Source organism: Equus quagga, chromosome 13, assembly GCF_021613505.1.
Source record: "Equus quagga isolate Etosha38 chromosome 13, UCLA_HA_Equagga_1.0, whole genome shotgun sequence".
Classification (NCBI taxonomy): Eukaryota; Metazoa; Chordata; class Mammalia; order Perissodactyla; family Equidae; genus Equus; species Equus quagga.
In genome coordinates this window covers 101,141,517-101,157,468 of record NC_060279.1, presented here as the reverse complement: position 1 = coordinate 101,157,468, position 15,952 = coordinate 101,141,517, and the positions used below count along the sequence as shown (strand labels likewise).

Below are 15,952 nucleotides of genomic sequence, written 5' to 3'. Positions count from 1 at the left end.
ACAGAAGTACCTGGCACAGAGTAAGCGTTCAATAAATAGGTTCTGCATGAACAGAACACTTCCGCTTGGCTCTTTTCCCCAGGCCCACTCTCCAGCCAGCCCCAGGACCCAGAACTCCTGTCTCCAGGTAAAGACAGGTAAGCGACGAGAATCTATAACCCGGCTGTGTCTCAAGTCAAGCCCTAGGTCGGAGCCCTTCAAAGTGCCACTCAAGCTCACGATTGGGCCAGGAGTGATGATGAACAGGCATCCTGCCCAATAGGAGGCCGTAGTTCGCACGGATGGGCGTGGCCTAAGTGGCATCGGGGCCCGCCTCCCTGTGGGCGCTCTAGCCGCACGTAAGACTCCCCTGCACTCCGGCTCGCCCCGCTTCCGGCCGGTCCGAATTCCGCTTCCGGTCCGACGCTGGCGTCTTTGCTGAGGGTCACATTGAGCAGCAAGCTGCTTCAGGGGCGTCTTTAGGTGAGTGTCGAGGGCTCGGGTACCCGGGGCCCCATCCTGGGGGACAGAGCAGCCGGACCCTAGCTTCCTCGAGAACGAGGTGGGGTTTCCGGCCCGCGGCGTCCGGCCTCCCCGGGCACTGGGGTCCTGTTCTGTGATTAGTCGTAGCCGATGATTATTTAGTTCTTCCCGAATGCCAGTTAGCATCCCAGGCGACCTATATTAATTCATCTAATCCTCCTTCCAGCCCTGTGAGGTAGGGCCTGCCTGTGATTAGCCCTTTCTGACAGTGAGGCATCTGCGACTCAGAGGTACTAAGCTACTTAGCTAGCGACCAGGGTTTGGGCTCGGTGCTCATCATCACCGGGCCGCAGGTGTGGCCCCCACGGCCTGCCTGGGCCCTGCCCAGCTCCATGGACTCAGGCCCTCCTCCTCCTGGGACGTTGGAGGGGCCGCAGCGTCATTCGCGATCCGCCCTCACTCCGGGATAGCGGGTCGAGATCTCGCCCGGAACCACTCCCGACCGCGCCTGTGTCCCAGCGGCTGGAGCTCTGTGTCCCGCCTCCCCACGGCCCCCGCCGTCGAGAGACTCTTCCCTGGGGCCCCATCACTACTTTGGATCTCTTAAACTTAACACTGGCCTGCTCACCTCTGTAACCCCACGACTCCTCAAATTCTCTGGAATAGAGGCAGATTCTCTCAGATTCCCTGGCAAAAACTGTGTCGCCTCATAAGAGAGATTATCGTAGAGATTTTTAACCCCGGGTCCACAGAATCGGTGAAATTCAAGGGGTGCTAGTACCTGAATGGGGGGAAAGTTACATCTGTGTTTTTACTAGTCTCTAATTGAAATGTAGCATTTCCTTCCGTTAGGAATGGAGGCAGTAACCTGAGTAGTATTAGCATCATCTGTGACTTTGTCAGCACCCAAAATCACAGGTCATCTTCTATCACGTTATGGTTGCAGATGCCGCAAAGTATCATTGTCATTGATGGTTACTGCATAATTGTGGTAGTTAATCCTCAGCTACATGTAACTGGTTTTCTTTGCGATCCTATGCACTTTTTTAATGCACTTAAACACGTTCTGAGAAGGGGTTCATTAGACCCCTGAGACGTTCATGGCACAAAGAGATTAAGAACCTCCGAAGTGTAGATATGTCTCTGATTGAGTGTGGCGCCCCCACTCGTATGCTATATGACCTTGGGAAGTCACTTAGAAACCCTGTCCCTTGTCTGTGAATCAGAGAGAGTTCCTACCTTTTAAAGTGACTATAGGAGTAAAGTGTGTACCTCAGTGCCTGGCCTGTCATAAGCACTCCATGAATGTTAGCTAATGTTATTTGGGGACAAATAAGGCCTGATTTTACTGCCAACCCTGCTGTGACTTCCACACTTAATATCCACTCCCTTTGCCTCTAGGAGTCAGCACCATGGCAGAAGACATTAAGAGCAAAATCAAGAACTACCAGACTGCCCCTTTTGACAGCCGCTTCCCCAACCAGAACCAGACCAGGAACTGCTGGCAGAACTATCTGGGTAAGCAGGACATGGGCAGCGGGTCGGGGGCGGGGGGCCCTCAGACCTTCCCCTGGTCCCACACCTCAAGTCACTCACCTCTTGCCTCCTCCCAGAGGGCCTATGCATCCGAGGCCTCTTCTCTTTTATTCTGGACATCCTACCGTGCAGGGCCCATGCCCCTCATCACCAGCTGTGTTCAAGATCTTGGCTAGGGTCACAAACTGACTTCTACAGTGATTTTTTTTTTTAAAGATTTATTTGTGTATGTATGTGTGTGTGTGATGTAACATACATACAAGAAGGAAATAAAATGTAATGTGCAGCTAAATGAATAATTCTAAAGTGATTGCCCTGTGTAACTAACCTGGATAGAAAACTAGATGCTGCCGGCACTCTGAGCTCCCCTGCCCACTGCCCGCACTTTCTTGAACACAACTCCCAACTTTCCCCACTAGAGATGTGACCCCACCAACTTAGGGTGGTCACATTTTGCTTTTATCACTGCTTTTAGGTTTGTCCCTTTGTGAGCTTTATAACCACTGTGCATATTCTCTTGTGTTTGGGTTTCTTTGTTCGACGGTTTTGAGCATTTGTCCATGCCGGGGAACGGAGTGTGCTCATTTTCCTTGCTGTGCAGTTTCCCACAGTTTATCTGTGGACACTTGCGTGATTTCCACTTTGGGGCTCTTACGAATGCTGCTACTGTAAACGTTCTTACAAATGTAATTTGATGTCCATGTGAGTACTTTTCTCTCTAGGGAATGTGCCCAGGAGTGGAATACCTGGAGTAATTTTCTCTTTTAGTTAATTGCCTACTTTTAAAAACCAGATGATCCCCCTCCTGTGTTCCTCTCTAGGAGGTCAGTATCTTGACATGAAGACCTCCTTCTTCCGTTGCCCTGGTTCTGGACCCCATAATCCCCACACATGCCCGTCATGTTTGTCCCATCATTCCCAACGCCAGAATTTCCCAGTTGAACAGTAGTTCTCTAGGGGTTGCAAAATCAGCTTGGTGAGGTGTGTCTAGCCCTTTTTAGTACTCTTGTATGCAGTCCTTGTGAAACTTACTTTGTGCGTGTGCGTGTGCGTGTGTGTATATAACTGGTTTTGAAGTAAGAAGCATTTCTCTGAGTTTTGATCAAAAATGTGTTTCCAGTCCTTAGTCTGGGCTGACCCTGACCCCTTTCTTCACAGACTTCCACCGCTGTGAGAAGGCAATGACTGCTAAAGGGGGTGATGTCTCCGTGTGCGAATGGTACCGGCGTGTGTACAAGTCCCTGTGCCCCCTATCCTGGGTACGTGCCTCCTCCTGGGGCCCTTGGGGCGCTGGGGTGGGGTCTTAGCAGAGGGGGGTGACTGGGTGGGAGCTCATCTGCGAGGGCAGAGGAGGACAGGGCATCACACTGTCCGTGGGATGTGGCCTTTTCCTTTTCCTGGAATTGCCCCCCTTTCCTTCCCTTTCCTCCTTTCACCCATATTCTTGACCAGTCACCATTCTCAGCCCAGGTGACCAGGGCCATCTCCTCGCCAGGTCCATCTCCCTCGTGCACTCTACAGATATACTCAATGCCAGCTTCCTGTCCCTGTGGAGCTCACCATCTTGTGTGATCCTGTCCTTTTTTTATTATGAACATTTTCAAATATACATAAAAGTAGAGTAATTCAGTGACTCCAAGTTTACCTGTTACCCAAACTGAATAATTTCAAGATTTTTCCACATTTCCTTCATCCATCCCTTTTCTTTCTCTTTTCTTTGCTAAAGTATTCTGAAGCAAATCCCAAAAAGGGTCACCTCATCCCTACCTCCTTCAGTATGCATCTCTAAAACATACGGACACAGTAAGGCAGCCCTTTTTCCCTTGACCTGAATTGATGTTTAACGATATTCTATTCCATCACATCAAAGACCCCATTGACTCCAGGAAACATTGAGAGATGTTTGAATCTTTTTCTTTTCTTCTTTTTTTTTTTTTTTTTGAGGAAGATTAGCTTTGAGCTAACATCTGTCACCAATCCTCCTCTTTTTGCTGAGGAAGACTGGCCCTGAGCTAACATCTGTGCCCATCTTCCTCTACTTTATGTGTGGGATGCCTGCCACAGCATGGCTTGACAAGCAGTGTGTAGGTTCACACCCGGGATCCAAACCAGTGAACCCTGGGCCACCAAAGCGGAATGTGTGAACTTAACCACTAGCCACCAGGCCAGCCCCTAGAGAGATGTTTGAATCTTTTTTTAAAAAATGCTGGAAATGAGTGTAACAAGCCTGCTAATTTCAGAGATGCTAAAATGAAAAACCATGTGTCCTAGAATTAAAATATGATACTGTTGTAAAAGTAATAGTGTTCACTTAAAAAAACAAAGTGAATGTGAGCCGTGCAGTAAGATAAAAAGTAGAAGGCCTCCTGCGCTGCACAGTGCCCTCCCCTGCAGTGACTGCTGTCAGCTGGTCCCTTCTCTGTGAACTTAGCATACGTCAGCCTGTGGCCCTTTCTGTGTAGGGATGGTTCATGCTCTCTCCTGTCCTGTGACTTGCTTTGACTTTCTGGTGTGTCTTGGAGCCTTTTTTATGACAGTGCATATAGATCTGCCAAATTTGTTTCAATGACTTACGGATGTTTTATTTAACTGGTCCCCTTTTGATGGAGATTATGTTCTAATCTTTCAGTATTTTAAGCATCTTTGGGGCTTGTTTCTCGAGAACAGATTGCCTTTATGGCCCTCTTCCTCAGCTCACTTGGTTTTCCTCCCACCTCTCTGGCCACACTGTCTCAAGTGTCTTTGACGACCCTGTGCCCTCCCAAATTTCTCCTTGTCCCTGGGTGATCTTGGGTAGCATGATGTTCTGATCCCATAACATCCCCCCTCCAGACTTAGGGCCTGCATTGGGCGCGTGCTGGAGAGGGTCCCAGTGTCACTGCCCACCCCAGTCCCCAGGACGTGGACCTGCCCTTAACTGGGATCATTGGGTTGTGTGGTTCCTTTCCTCAGGTCCCGGCTGTGTCTGGCCCGTGAGGGCTGGATATAAATGTGCAGACCCCTTTATACACAGCGGCCCTGGCTCCTTTATTCCAGAAACTTGGTGAAGTAAAAATAAGTGTTTTGTTATTGCTGTTGTTTCTTTTTGGGGTTTTTCTGCTTTTTTTTATGTGTGTGTGGAAGATTAGCCCTGAGCTAACATCTGCTGCCAATCCTCCTCTTTTTGCTGAGGAAGACAGGCCCGAGCTACATCCGTGCCCATCTTTTTGTTTTTTATAAGCCGTATAGTCACTTCACAGAAACTTAAAAAAAATAGAGGAAGGGGCAAAAAAATGTTCCTCATCCTCCTGACCTTGCAGGTAATATTGTAGCATCTTCCAGATGTTTCCTGTGTATCTTTTTTTGATTAGTCTCTAATCCTAACGTGTATTTTGGGAGGAGTGGGGGTGATAGTCGAGCACTTTTTGTATATGAACATTTAAAACATATTTTCCAATCATCCTTTATTTTCTGGTTTAAAAAAATCTTTAGTTTCTCCATTGGAAAATAGCATTGGCTTTTTGTAGACTCTTCAGAAGGAGAGATTTATATAGTGTAGAAAGTGAAAACTCCCTAGGCGTCCCCTTCTGAGCCCTGAAGTTAACTTTCCGTAGTCATTTGTTGTAAGTCTTCCCCTTCCTTCTCTGTGTGCTACTGTATGTGTAGGAGTGTGTTTATATACTTTTAAAATACAGATATGGGGCCTGCGCCATGGCCAAGTGGTTAAGTTCGATCGCTCTGCTTCGGTGGCCCAGGGTTTCGCCAGTTCGGATCCTGGTCGCGGACGTGGCACCGCTCCTCAGGTCATGCTGAGGCGGCATCCCACATAGCACAACCAGAGGCACTCACACCTAGAACATACAACTGTGTACTGGGGGGTTTTGGGGAGAAGAAGGGAAGAAAAAGGTTGGCAACAGGTTAGCACAGGTGCCAGTCTTTGAAACAAATAAAATAAAATACAGATATGGATCATACACTAGATACTGTTTTGACTTCGCTTTTTTTACTTAACATGCATTGTATACCTACTTTCATGTCGGTACAGGCTGCTCAATTATTGTGTAGCCGTCATCTTTAACAGTTAAAAATACTCCCCCTTTAGCTGGACTGTCTTTTTTCCATATTTTAAGTGATACTTCCATGTCCAATTCCTTGCAGAAAATGTTTTCCCCTCTATTGGAGTGGTTTCCTTAGTTTCCTTTCCATGAAGTGGGATTACTGGGCAAAGAGTAATTTGCCAAAGGACCAGGCCAGCTGGTTCCCTAATTTAAAAAGAGAGAGCGGGAGAGGGAGGTAAACCCAGTGACTGAGAAAGTCACACATAGAGAACCGTGGGCTGTAGACAGCACAAGTCTGGTATAAGGGAATCCAGATGAACCCTGGACATGAAAAGATGTTCATCGCCACTCAAGTCATCAGGGAAACGCAGCTTAAAACAACAGAGAGATGCTTGTTTTCGCTTGCAGTCTGGCGCAAGAGTTATAAAGGTCGATAGTGCTAAGTGTTGGTGGTTCCGTAAATTGGTCCAGTCACTTTTGAGATCAATTTGGCAGGGTCTTTCAAAGTGAAAAAAATCATACTCCAAATCTGGCAATTCCACATCTAGACATCCTACAAAAATGTTCATGTATGAGGATGTCCTTTGCAGAGCTGTTGATAATTTGGAACATTCAGAGACAGCCCAAGTTAGGTAAATATTGGTATATTTGTCTTGATCTATGTGACAGAATACAGAAAGAGCTCTTGAGACTTGTGGAAACAGCGAGTTGCAGAACAATCTATAGGATGGCCCAGTTTGTATATATATTTTTTAAAGTAAAGAGTATTTGTGATGTGGCATATGTGTATGTAAATAAAATAGACACGTACATGACACTTACTGTGGGCCGCCTACTTTGTAAGCACCTTATATCATATAAGGGCAAACAAGCTGAAAGACGGGATGAGGTAGGTACTATGATCGGTATCCTCATTTTACAGAATTGGAAACTGAGGCCTTGAAAGGTTGAGTAATTTGCCCGAGGTCACACAGCTGGGAAGTGGTAGGGCAGGAATTCAGATTCAGTCTTCCTTATCCATGCTTTTACCCACTGCCTCTAATATAGAGCATGTAAGTGTGAGTGTGTGTGTGTAAAAACACAAACACTGGCTGCCCGTAGGAAGGTCCACAAGTTGCAGAGTGTTACTTCTGGGGAGTGTTAACAGTTTGCTGTGGGCCTTTCCATCCTTTTTGTGTGTACGCATACCTCCGTGATCAGCAGTAGGATCCCACTCTGTATTCTGTTTGGCCCCTGTTTGCACTTGACTATATGTCTTGGAGATCCAACCGTGCTGGAGCATGGATCAGCCTCGTTTTTTCCACAGCTTCCTGTGTTCCTTCTTTCCTCTCTTCTGACAAATATCACTGGGGGTTGACTGGGGGGTTCCTGAAGTGGGGCACAGCCACACTCTCAAAGCTCGATACAGTCACACATCTCCCCGCGGACAGCCCTGCAGTCAGGCGGGGGTTTTTCTGCCTGTTACTCCTCCCCCTTTGCCGCACCCCCTCAATGGGTCAACCCATGTCAGCTCATTCAGGACCGTGAGTCTTGTCTTTCTGGGTCGTTGCTGGTTCCCGGCTCCTGAAAAAGTTATGGTCCTGGCACATTGCAGGTACGGGGTTACTGTTGACTGGCAGAACAGGTGGACAAGGTGAGGAAGACAAAGATATCCACTCACCTGGTTTCCCCGCGGAAAGGAGTGACACTGCTGTCTTTCCACAGGTGTCAGCCTGGGACGACCGCCGGGCGGAAGGCACATTTCCTGGGAAGATCTGAACGGGCTCCGCTCCACTCCACTTCTCCTCTGTCCTCTTTGCTTCTCCCAGGGTGGTGAAGGGGGACCCAGGGACATGGTGATCCCCACCCTAGGATCCTGAATCATGGCTTAATAATAAATACTCGTTGGAAAAGTGTAAGACTGTTTATGTGTAAAATATGTATATGATCGGGCAAGAGGCTGGGGTGGAATTAGTACCTTGACCAGTAAAAGGGGCTTTGGGGTGATTATTTTTTCTATTTTCTTTTTTTTTTTTAATTTTATTAAACTTTGACCACCTCCTGTGTACCAGACAATAGAATGAGTGATTATGCAAAATAGCCTCAAGCCCCTATATATGCTAAAATTTATCTGTATATTTCCTGTTATTATTTGTACAAAAAAATTAAATTTTTTGTAATTTTTGAACCACATGAAAATAGTATAATAAAAAACTCCTATGTACCCATCACCTATTTTCAACAGTTATCAACAAATGGCCAGGCAGTTTCATCTCTAACTACTCCTCTCCCCATCTAGGTAATTTTAGAGCCAATCCTGGAGATCATATTTTATCCAGAAATAAGTAAGTGTATGTTTCTCTTGTAGAGATACAGATTTATTTTAAACATAATCACACTACCATTATTACATCTAAGAAATTAACAGTAAATTCTTAATATCATCTAATAAGCTGTGTTCTGCACAATGTGAAATTTCTCTCTTTGTTCTTGGCCTCCTCATTGATGTTGATCATGGTGATTGGAAGTCATTTAAATTAAAGGCCAAATTAAGAAATGTTCTTCCTCGATGACCCCAAGGAATTACCACACAATAACAGTCCCAAATAGTCACCAAATTTGTCAGCGGGAACTCCTGACCAGCTAAAGCACCGTGTTGTGGCTGAATTGGTGTTTGTTTCCTCAGCTGCTCAAATGGTTGTCAACAGACTTATCTGAAGCATATGCACAGGAGCAGAGCTGATTCTTGTGTTGAGGGAAGGTGGCCCTAGGGAGGGATCTCCGGAAATGGGAAATGGCTGCCTGTGAGGAGGAGGGGCTGTAAACAGGAGACCCTAGTGTGCACAGAGGGGCTGTGAGGCACTGTAGACGCTGAAGTTTCAGATGGAATTTCAGATGAAACGGAAAGTCCAGTGAAAAGTCACAATGGAGGACTTCCCCTGACCCCAGTCACCCAGTTCTGCCCAGAGGCTGCCACCATTAGCAATTTCCCGTGTGTTCCTCCAGAGATAGCCCATACATCTGGAAGCGCTGATAAATACGTATTATATATGTATTTGATTTGATACAGATTTGAAAGGGCTCTCCTGGCTCCTCTGATCTGCCACTTCCCCGCTCATGCAGCTCCTGCCACACTGGCCTCTCAGGGTGATGGGAACTGTGAGCTGATGAGCGGTTTCCGCGCAGGCTGGCCCCAACCCCAAGGCCTTTGCACTTGTGTTTGCTCTGCCGGAGCACCTCTCCACCAGCTGTCGCCACAGCTCTCACTCCTGTGTCCAGGTCTGCCTCAAACAGAACCCCTGGCCTTCCTGAACACTCGACCTACCCTTTCAACTCCCATACTCACACTTTGCAGCCCTTCAGTCAGTCCTTTTGTTTCTCAAACACTTAGCACTAATATCCCTTATATTTTACTACTCATCCTTGATAATTGGCCCCCCCCACCACTAGAATATAATTTCCATGAGCACAGGGATTTTTTTTAAGAGTATATTATTCCCATTTTCAACACTTTATTATGAAAATTTTCAAGCATATGGAAAAAGTGAACAGTTAGTACAATGATTACCCTTACACCCACCACCTAGGTTTAACAATTGTTAACTTCGTGTCATATTCACTTTGTATGTGTATACACGTTATTTTTTACTGAACCATTTAAAAGTAGTTTCCCAACATCTTGACACTTCACTGCTAAATATTTAAGCATGCATCTCTGAAAAGTGACATGTTCCTTCATACCATTGTCATGCCTAAGAAAAACTAATGCTAGTTCTCTAATGTCTCGTATTCAAATTTCCCAAATTGAACCCAAAAAGTCAGCTGTATGCTGTTGTTTAGTTTGTTTTTTGTAGCGGAATCTAATCAAAGTTCATATTGTACATTTGGTTTTTAGGTCTCTAGTCTTTTTAAAAATTCTAGGATAGGCCCCAACCCCACCCCACCCACCCTTATAAGAGGGAATTTTTTTTTTTTAGCTGAGGAAGCTTTTGGCCTGAGCTAACATCTCTGCCAATCTTCCTCTATTTTTTAGTATGTGGGCCACCAGCACAGTATGGCTGCTAACAGAGCAATGTAGGTCCATGCCCAGGAACCAAACCCAGGGCTCTGAAGCAGAGCACACTGAACTTAACCACTAGGCCACTGGGGCTGGTCTAAGAGGGAGTTTTAAGAGACCAAGCCAGCTGTCTTGTTGAATGTCCCCCACTCTGGATTTGCCTTATTGTTTCCTCGTGGTGTCATTCAGCTTCTTCTAGCATCTTCTTTGGTTCTTCTAAACTAGAAGTTAGCTTTAAAGGCTTGATTAGATGCAGATCAAGTATTTTTTGCAAGAATCCTTCCTGTGTGTATCTCCTTACCGCTTCCCATCAGGAGCTACCTGATGCCAGGTTGCCCAGTTAGTGGTGGCAGAGTCTAAACCCTGGGAAAGGTGACGGCCACTAGCTATGTCCTCTGGAAAGATCTGCTCTCCCTTTTTGCCATTGGCAAATGACCTGTAGGGTGATACTATGGGAAATTATTCGGCCGTGGCTCCCCAATAACCTTGCACATCTCCACATGAGCCACACAGGCAATGCTTACGTGTGGTCACACCCGAACCTTGGCAGGACACCCGTGATTCCTCCAGAAAGGAAGGGAGATAAGCAGTCTTGTCAAGAGCTGCCGTGAGGCAGTTTCTCATCGCCTGCCTCTCCTGTGGGAGACTGCTGAGGACCATTTCTCATCCATTGCCCTTGTATAGCTGCAGGCTGTAGAACCGCTCTGAAGCTACGCGCTGAGCAGCTCACCTGCCTTACCTCAGGCCTTCCAACAACTCGAGCTGCTATTTTTACAAGAGAGGAAACTGACACTTCCATCCGCCTACCGGTCCATGAGGCTGTGGGTTTCCTTTTAGTGTATCTGTATGGAGAGGGTTCAGAGCACAAGACTGAAACCTCCCGAGGCCTATGGAGTAAACAGGAATTTAATATGAGCAACTTGATACAGGAAAACCATGGGATGATGTGAATTTGGATATAATATCACACCCTCATTTCCTTGTATTCATCTTGACATGACCCCACATTTTACAGGATTGAATATAGCTCTTTATCAGGCAAATCACAGATCTCCATTTATTTGGGCTCAGTTACTAGAAAATTACTGTGTTCTTCTGGTGATGCCATGTTTCCTAGATTTCTCATGTTTCTTGCAACCCTCATTGCTGCCTCACATCTGAAGATTCACTCACCTCCTCCAGTCTTACCAACTGGCTCTGGGCAAGAAATGCCTCCATCAGCCCTGGTAGCTTCCGAGGCTTTCTCAGACCTTCCCTATGGATGCGCCTGCTCCACACTGCTTGTTCCCTCCTGGGGGGGAGTTCTGAAGATTGTATGCCTTCTCTCAATCCTGCCAAGCCAGACCGAATGCTGACAGCCTCCCATCCTCCTCCCTAGGGCTGTGCTGAATGCTTAAGTTTGTGTGCTTTCTCCCAATCCTGCAGAGTTGCCTGACTTTCTGCATGGGTTCACTAGCATCTGCAAAGGCGCACCCCCGCGGCCCTCAGGGTTGCGCACAGGGAGCTGCCCTGGGGTAGAGGGGTGGGGGTGAGGCGTGCAAAGCACTGGAGGTGCCCGTGGGCCAGGTGGGGGATCCACAGATCAGGCATCGCCGGTGGCCCACGTGCAGTCTTCTTGATGTCTGTGACACGGTTAGTAGGATCCAGGTCCCTCTGATGCTTTCTGCGAACCTGGCTGTGCGTCTCCCAGCCGCTCCCTGCCCCCTAACTGGGCAGAACTCCTCAGGATTCCTCTTCAGTGCCTCCAGTTTCGGATCTTTTTTTTGCCCCAGCGGTGTGCTGGAACTTCTGCTGTGGACCGCACTCTCATCTGTGGGGAATTTTCAAAATCAGTGTTCTTTACGGGGAAGATAGTAGAACAACTCCTCTTTCATCATTTTGATAATATCACTCTCTCGACCCTCTCAAAGGAACGAAAACTATGCAATAAAAATCAGTCTCTTCCCCACCTTCTCCTTTAGCCATAAGGAGGTGACTGTCATCGCTGGTTTCTTGTGTGTCCTTCCAAAGATAGTTTATACATTTGCAACCAGACCCTCCCTCCACCTGCCATCTCTTCGTTGTAGCCTGCTGGTCCCAGTGTTGAACCTTGCTTTTCTCCATTAGCAATAGTCCTTGGAGATCCTTGCTTGCCCATCTGATACTCTTAAATTTCTTCAAGTTGTATAGGTAATACGTGAATATATTCTCCTGGCTTAAAAAAAAAAAAAAAAAAAAGGAAGCTACTCCAGCAAAGTCAGTATACACTCAGAGAAGCAGGAGAAGATAGTGGTTAAGCGGGGAGGACTGGAGCTGACGGTCTGGGTTCAAATTCAGGCTCCACCACTTGCCAGCTATGAGACCATGGGCAAATTACTTGACCTCTCCGTGTCTCGCTTTCCTCTTCTGTAAAATGAAGTTAATGACACCTTCCTCGCAGGGTCATTGTGCAAATTAAATGAGCTGCTCCCTGTACAGCACTTAGAACGGTGCCTGATGCCGTGCGGAAAGGGCTTGGAGCAGTGCCCTGTGTGTTGGAAATGCTCTCTAAATATGAGTTGCTCCCGGCACATTGGTGGACACACCAAGAAGCTTTTCCTTCTCGCAGTCTTTGTGTGTGTGTGTGTGTGTGTGTGTGTGTGGTAAGAACACGTAACATGAGATGTACTCTCTTAACAGACTTTTAAGTGTACAATACAGTATTGTTGACTCTAGGTGCAATGTTGTACGGCAGATCTTAAGAACTTACTCATCTTGCATAACTGAAACTTTATACCCATTGATTAGCAATTCCCCATTTCCCCCAGCCCCCAGCCCCCGGCAAGCACTGTTCTACTTTCTGCTCAGTTTGACTATTCTAGATGCCTCACAGAAGTGGACTCGTGAATATTTGTCCTTCTGAGACTGCCTTATTTCACTTAGCACCATGTCTTCCAGGTTCGTCCATGTTGTTGCACGTGGCAGGATGTCCTTCTTTTCTAAGGCTGAATAATATTCCCTTGTATGTATATGCCACATTCCCTCTGTCAGGAATGTTCTTCCCTGCCTTTTACCTGCCGGCCTCAGTCTCCTCCTCCAACATCCCTTCCTTCAGGAAACCCTCCTCTGTGCCCCTGGCTGGGTCAGCACCTCCTCTGAGCTCACACATTCACCTCTCTTTTCCCCTTTGTGGCCTGTGTTTCCTCTCTTGGTGCCTTGGTCACTTTAGCATCCTCTCTGACCGTGCTGGGCTGTCGCTCTCTGGTGAAGGTCTGTCTCCCCCATTCTCCTGTGAGCCTGTGAGGGCAGGGACAGTACTGTCTTGATGACTGCTGTGTTCCCAGCATCGCCCCACACAGGGCTGGGCATGAGAAAACTTGTTATGTGCACCGTGACCTTAATGCTTAGTTCAAGCATGAGCGTATACTTGGTGCTCAATAAGTTTGAGAAGAAAATAAAAAGACCTCTGGCTACAGCTCCCTAGTGCATTTGTTATGAAACCAAAGTGGGTCCACTTCTTAGTGAGTTGAAATCAAAGCGAGGGCCAGCCCTGTGGCTGAGTGGTCAAGTTCGTGCACTCCGCTTCGGCAGCCCAGGGTTTCACCAGTTCGGATCCTGAGCACTGACATGGCACTGCTCATCAAGCCATGCTGAGGCGGCGTCCCACATAGCACAACCAGGAGGACCTACAACTAAAATATACAACTATGTACTGGGGGGCTTTGGGGAGAAGAAGAAGACAAAAAAAGAAGATTGGGAACAGATGTTAGCTCAGGTGCCAACTTAAAAAAAAAATGAAATCAAAGCCTTCACCAGAAGGAGTTGTCACACAAAGTAAAATTTATTTGCAGCAAATAGAGACCATGGGGAATTGTTTCCAAAGGCGTGGCTCCCCAAGCACAGGACCGCAGGGGCCTTTTATTTCAGATGGGAAATGAATATTCAAGAGGGAGAGGTGGGCATTCGCTTGCGCAGGCTCAGTTGGAAAACATGCTTCCGCATACTTTACAGGTTATGGTAATAAGGCCTAAGCTCCTCCTGTGGCAGAGATCGTAGCATTAAAATGAAGCAAAGGTCATCTCTTGGGCTCTTCTCCGCCCATCTGGACAGGCATCACTCTTGGGTGGGGTTTGGACACGTTCAGGGCAGTTGGTGATTGCATCTCTTAACATAACAAAAAAAACAATTTGGAGAAACAGTTAAGTGCTCCCTTCAGTTATTTGGGACAATTAATCGGTGACACCTTCCTCCTTGCTTTACCACCTCACGCCACGTCTAGTCTCCCCCTGACTTCTCTTTCCCCCTTCCCTGCTTTTCTCTCTCCTCCTCATCCTGCACTTCATGCTGGCCCCACCCAGCCCTGAAGTCTCCCTTTCTTGGGCATGATAGTCACCTCTCCCACCCCTACCTATGAATTTCAGGCCCTCTGTTGCTCAGCTGACCCAAAGGAGCACCTGAGATTTCAGCCTTTACTTAGTGCCCAAACTTCAGGTTTCAGAGTGTTGCTAAATGTGCATACCTCTGTGCTGCCACTGATGACATTTTTCTGTAACATCTCTGCTAAAATGAATTCATTTGGAAAGGAAACTTTGACCCATGAAGTATTCTTGGAAAAACTGCATGAGCTAGAGCTACATATTGATGAATAAATCTCAAAACGTAATACTGAGGGGAAAAAGGTCAATTGCATGAGGATATGTACCATAAGATACAATTTAATTAAAGTTTACCAAAAAACCTAAAACTATTCTATACATTGTTGAGGAATATATGCATATACATTAAAAATATGAAAGCGTGCGTGGGAGTGGAAATCCAAAAAGCTAATGAACATTTGAGAAGATCCGCAAAATCATTAGTAATAAGAGAAGTGAGAGTTGAAATAATGGCAGGTAGCACCTTACACTGAATCACTCTGTCAAAAACTAGAAAGCTGGATAATGCCAAGTGTGGGTGGCGATGGAAGGATACAGGAACACTCACAAACTTGGTTGGGGTGTGGAAGGGGCCACCTGTTGTGGAAAACGACCTGGCACATACGTATCTGTGGCCCAGCAATTCTGCTCCCTAAGAGAGACACGTGAGTCTCGACGGGGCCGTGCGTGAGGGTGCTCCTTGCAGCAGTGTTCACAGTGGCAGTGGTGGAGGGGGAGTTGGAAGTAGCCCGAGTGTCCTCACTGGAAGGAGACGGCACACTGGAGGATGCACACCAGGAGTGACCCAAGCAACCATCTGAAGCCGTGGATTCAGTGTGCCCGGAATAATGTGGATGGATCTTAAAATTGTAGTGCTGAGCGAGGAAAGTAAGAGTCGGATGAGCTGTTTAACACAATTGTGGGTAAGTTAGAAAATGCATGCACAGAAAACAACGGTACCCATTTCACAAGAACACACTCAACAAAAAAGATATATATGGACATATTAGAATGCTTGCTAGTAGGGGCGCTGGAAGAGACTGCGATATGGGGATGTAAGGGAATAAATTAAATTTAGAAGAAGAGCTGTCTTGTGGGGAATAATGAGCTGTAAACTGAGGGTGTAGGGTCAACTCAACCCATGACAACTGCGATCTGAAAAAGAAGCCAGGGGAAGGGGTGTCGAGGATGATGAGTCCCCAGTTTCATAGTGAAGTTGTCTCTGGGGCGAGATCAGGTGGCTTCAGATGCGAACTGCAGTGTAGGCTGCTTAAAAACAACCTGCTGGGGGCCAGCTCAGTGGCGTAGAGAAGTTCGTGTGCTCTGCTTCAGAGGCCTGGGGTTCATAGGCTCGGACCTAAACACCGCTAATCAAGCCACACTGTGGCAGCATCCCACATACAACGTAGAGGACAATTGGCACAGATGTTAGCTCAGGGAAATCTTCCTCACACACACGCACAAAAACCCCAAAAAACCTGCAGTGAATACCATAGAAAAATACTTAG

At 46.9% G+C, this 15,952-nt stretch overlaps 1 protein-coding gene across 1 annotated transcript; it reads left to right on the top strand.

The window, feature by feature from the left end:
• The first annotated feature begins 347 nt into the window (after window positions 1-347).
• LOC124249864 (cytochrome c oxidase subunit 6B1) lies at window positions 348-7,933 on the top strand. Its single transcript, XM_046681341.1, has 4 exons — window positions 348-462; window positions 1,864-1,980; window positions 3,157-3,257; window positions 7,740-7,933. The coding sequence occupies exons 2-4, from the start codon at window positions 1,875-1,877 to the stop codon at window positions 7,791-7,793; spliced, it is 261 nt and encodes an 86-aa protein (XP_046537297.1). The 5' UTR covers window positions 348-462; window positions 1,864-1,874; the 3' UTR covers window positions 7,794-7,933.
• The last annotated feature ends 8,019 nt before the right edge of the window (window positions 7,934-15,952 follow it).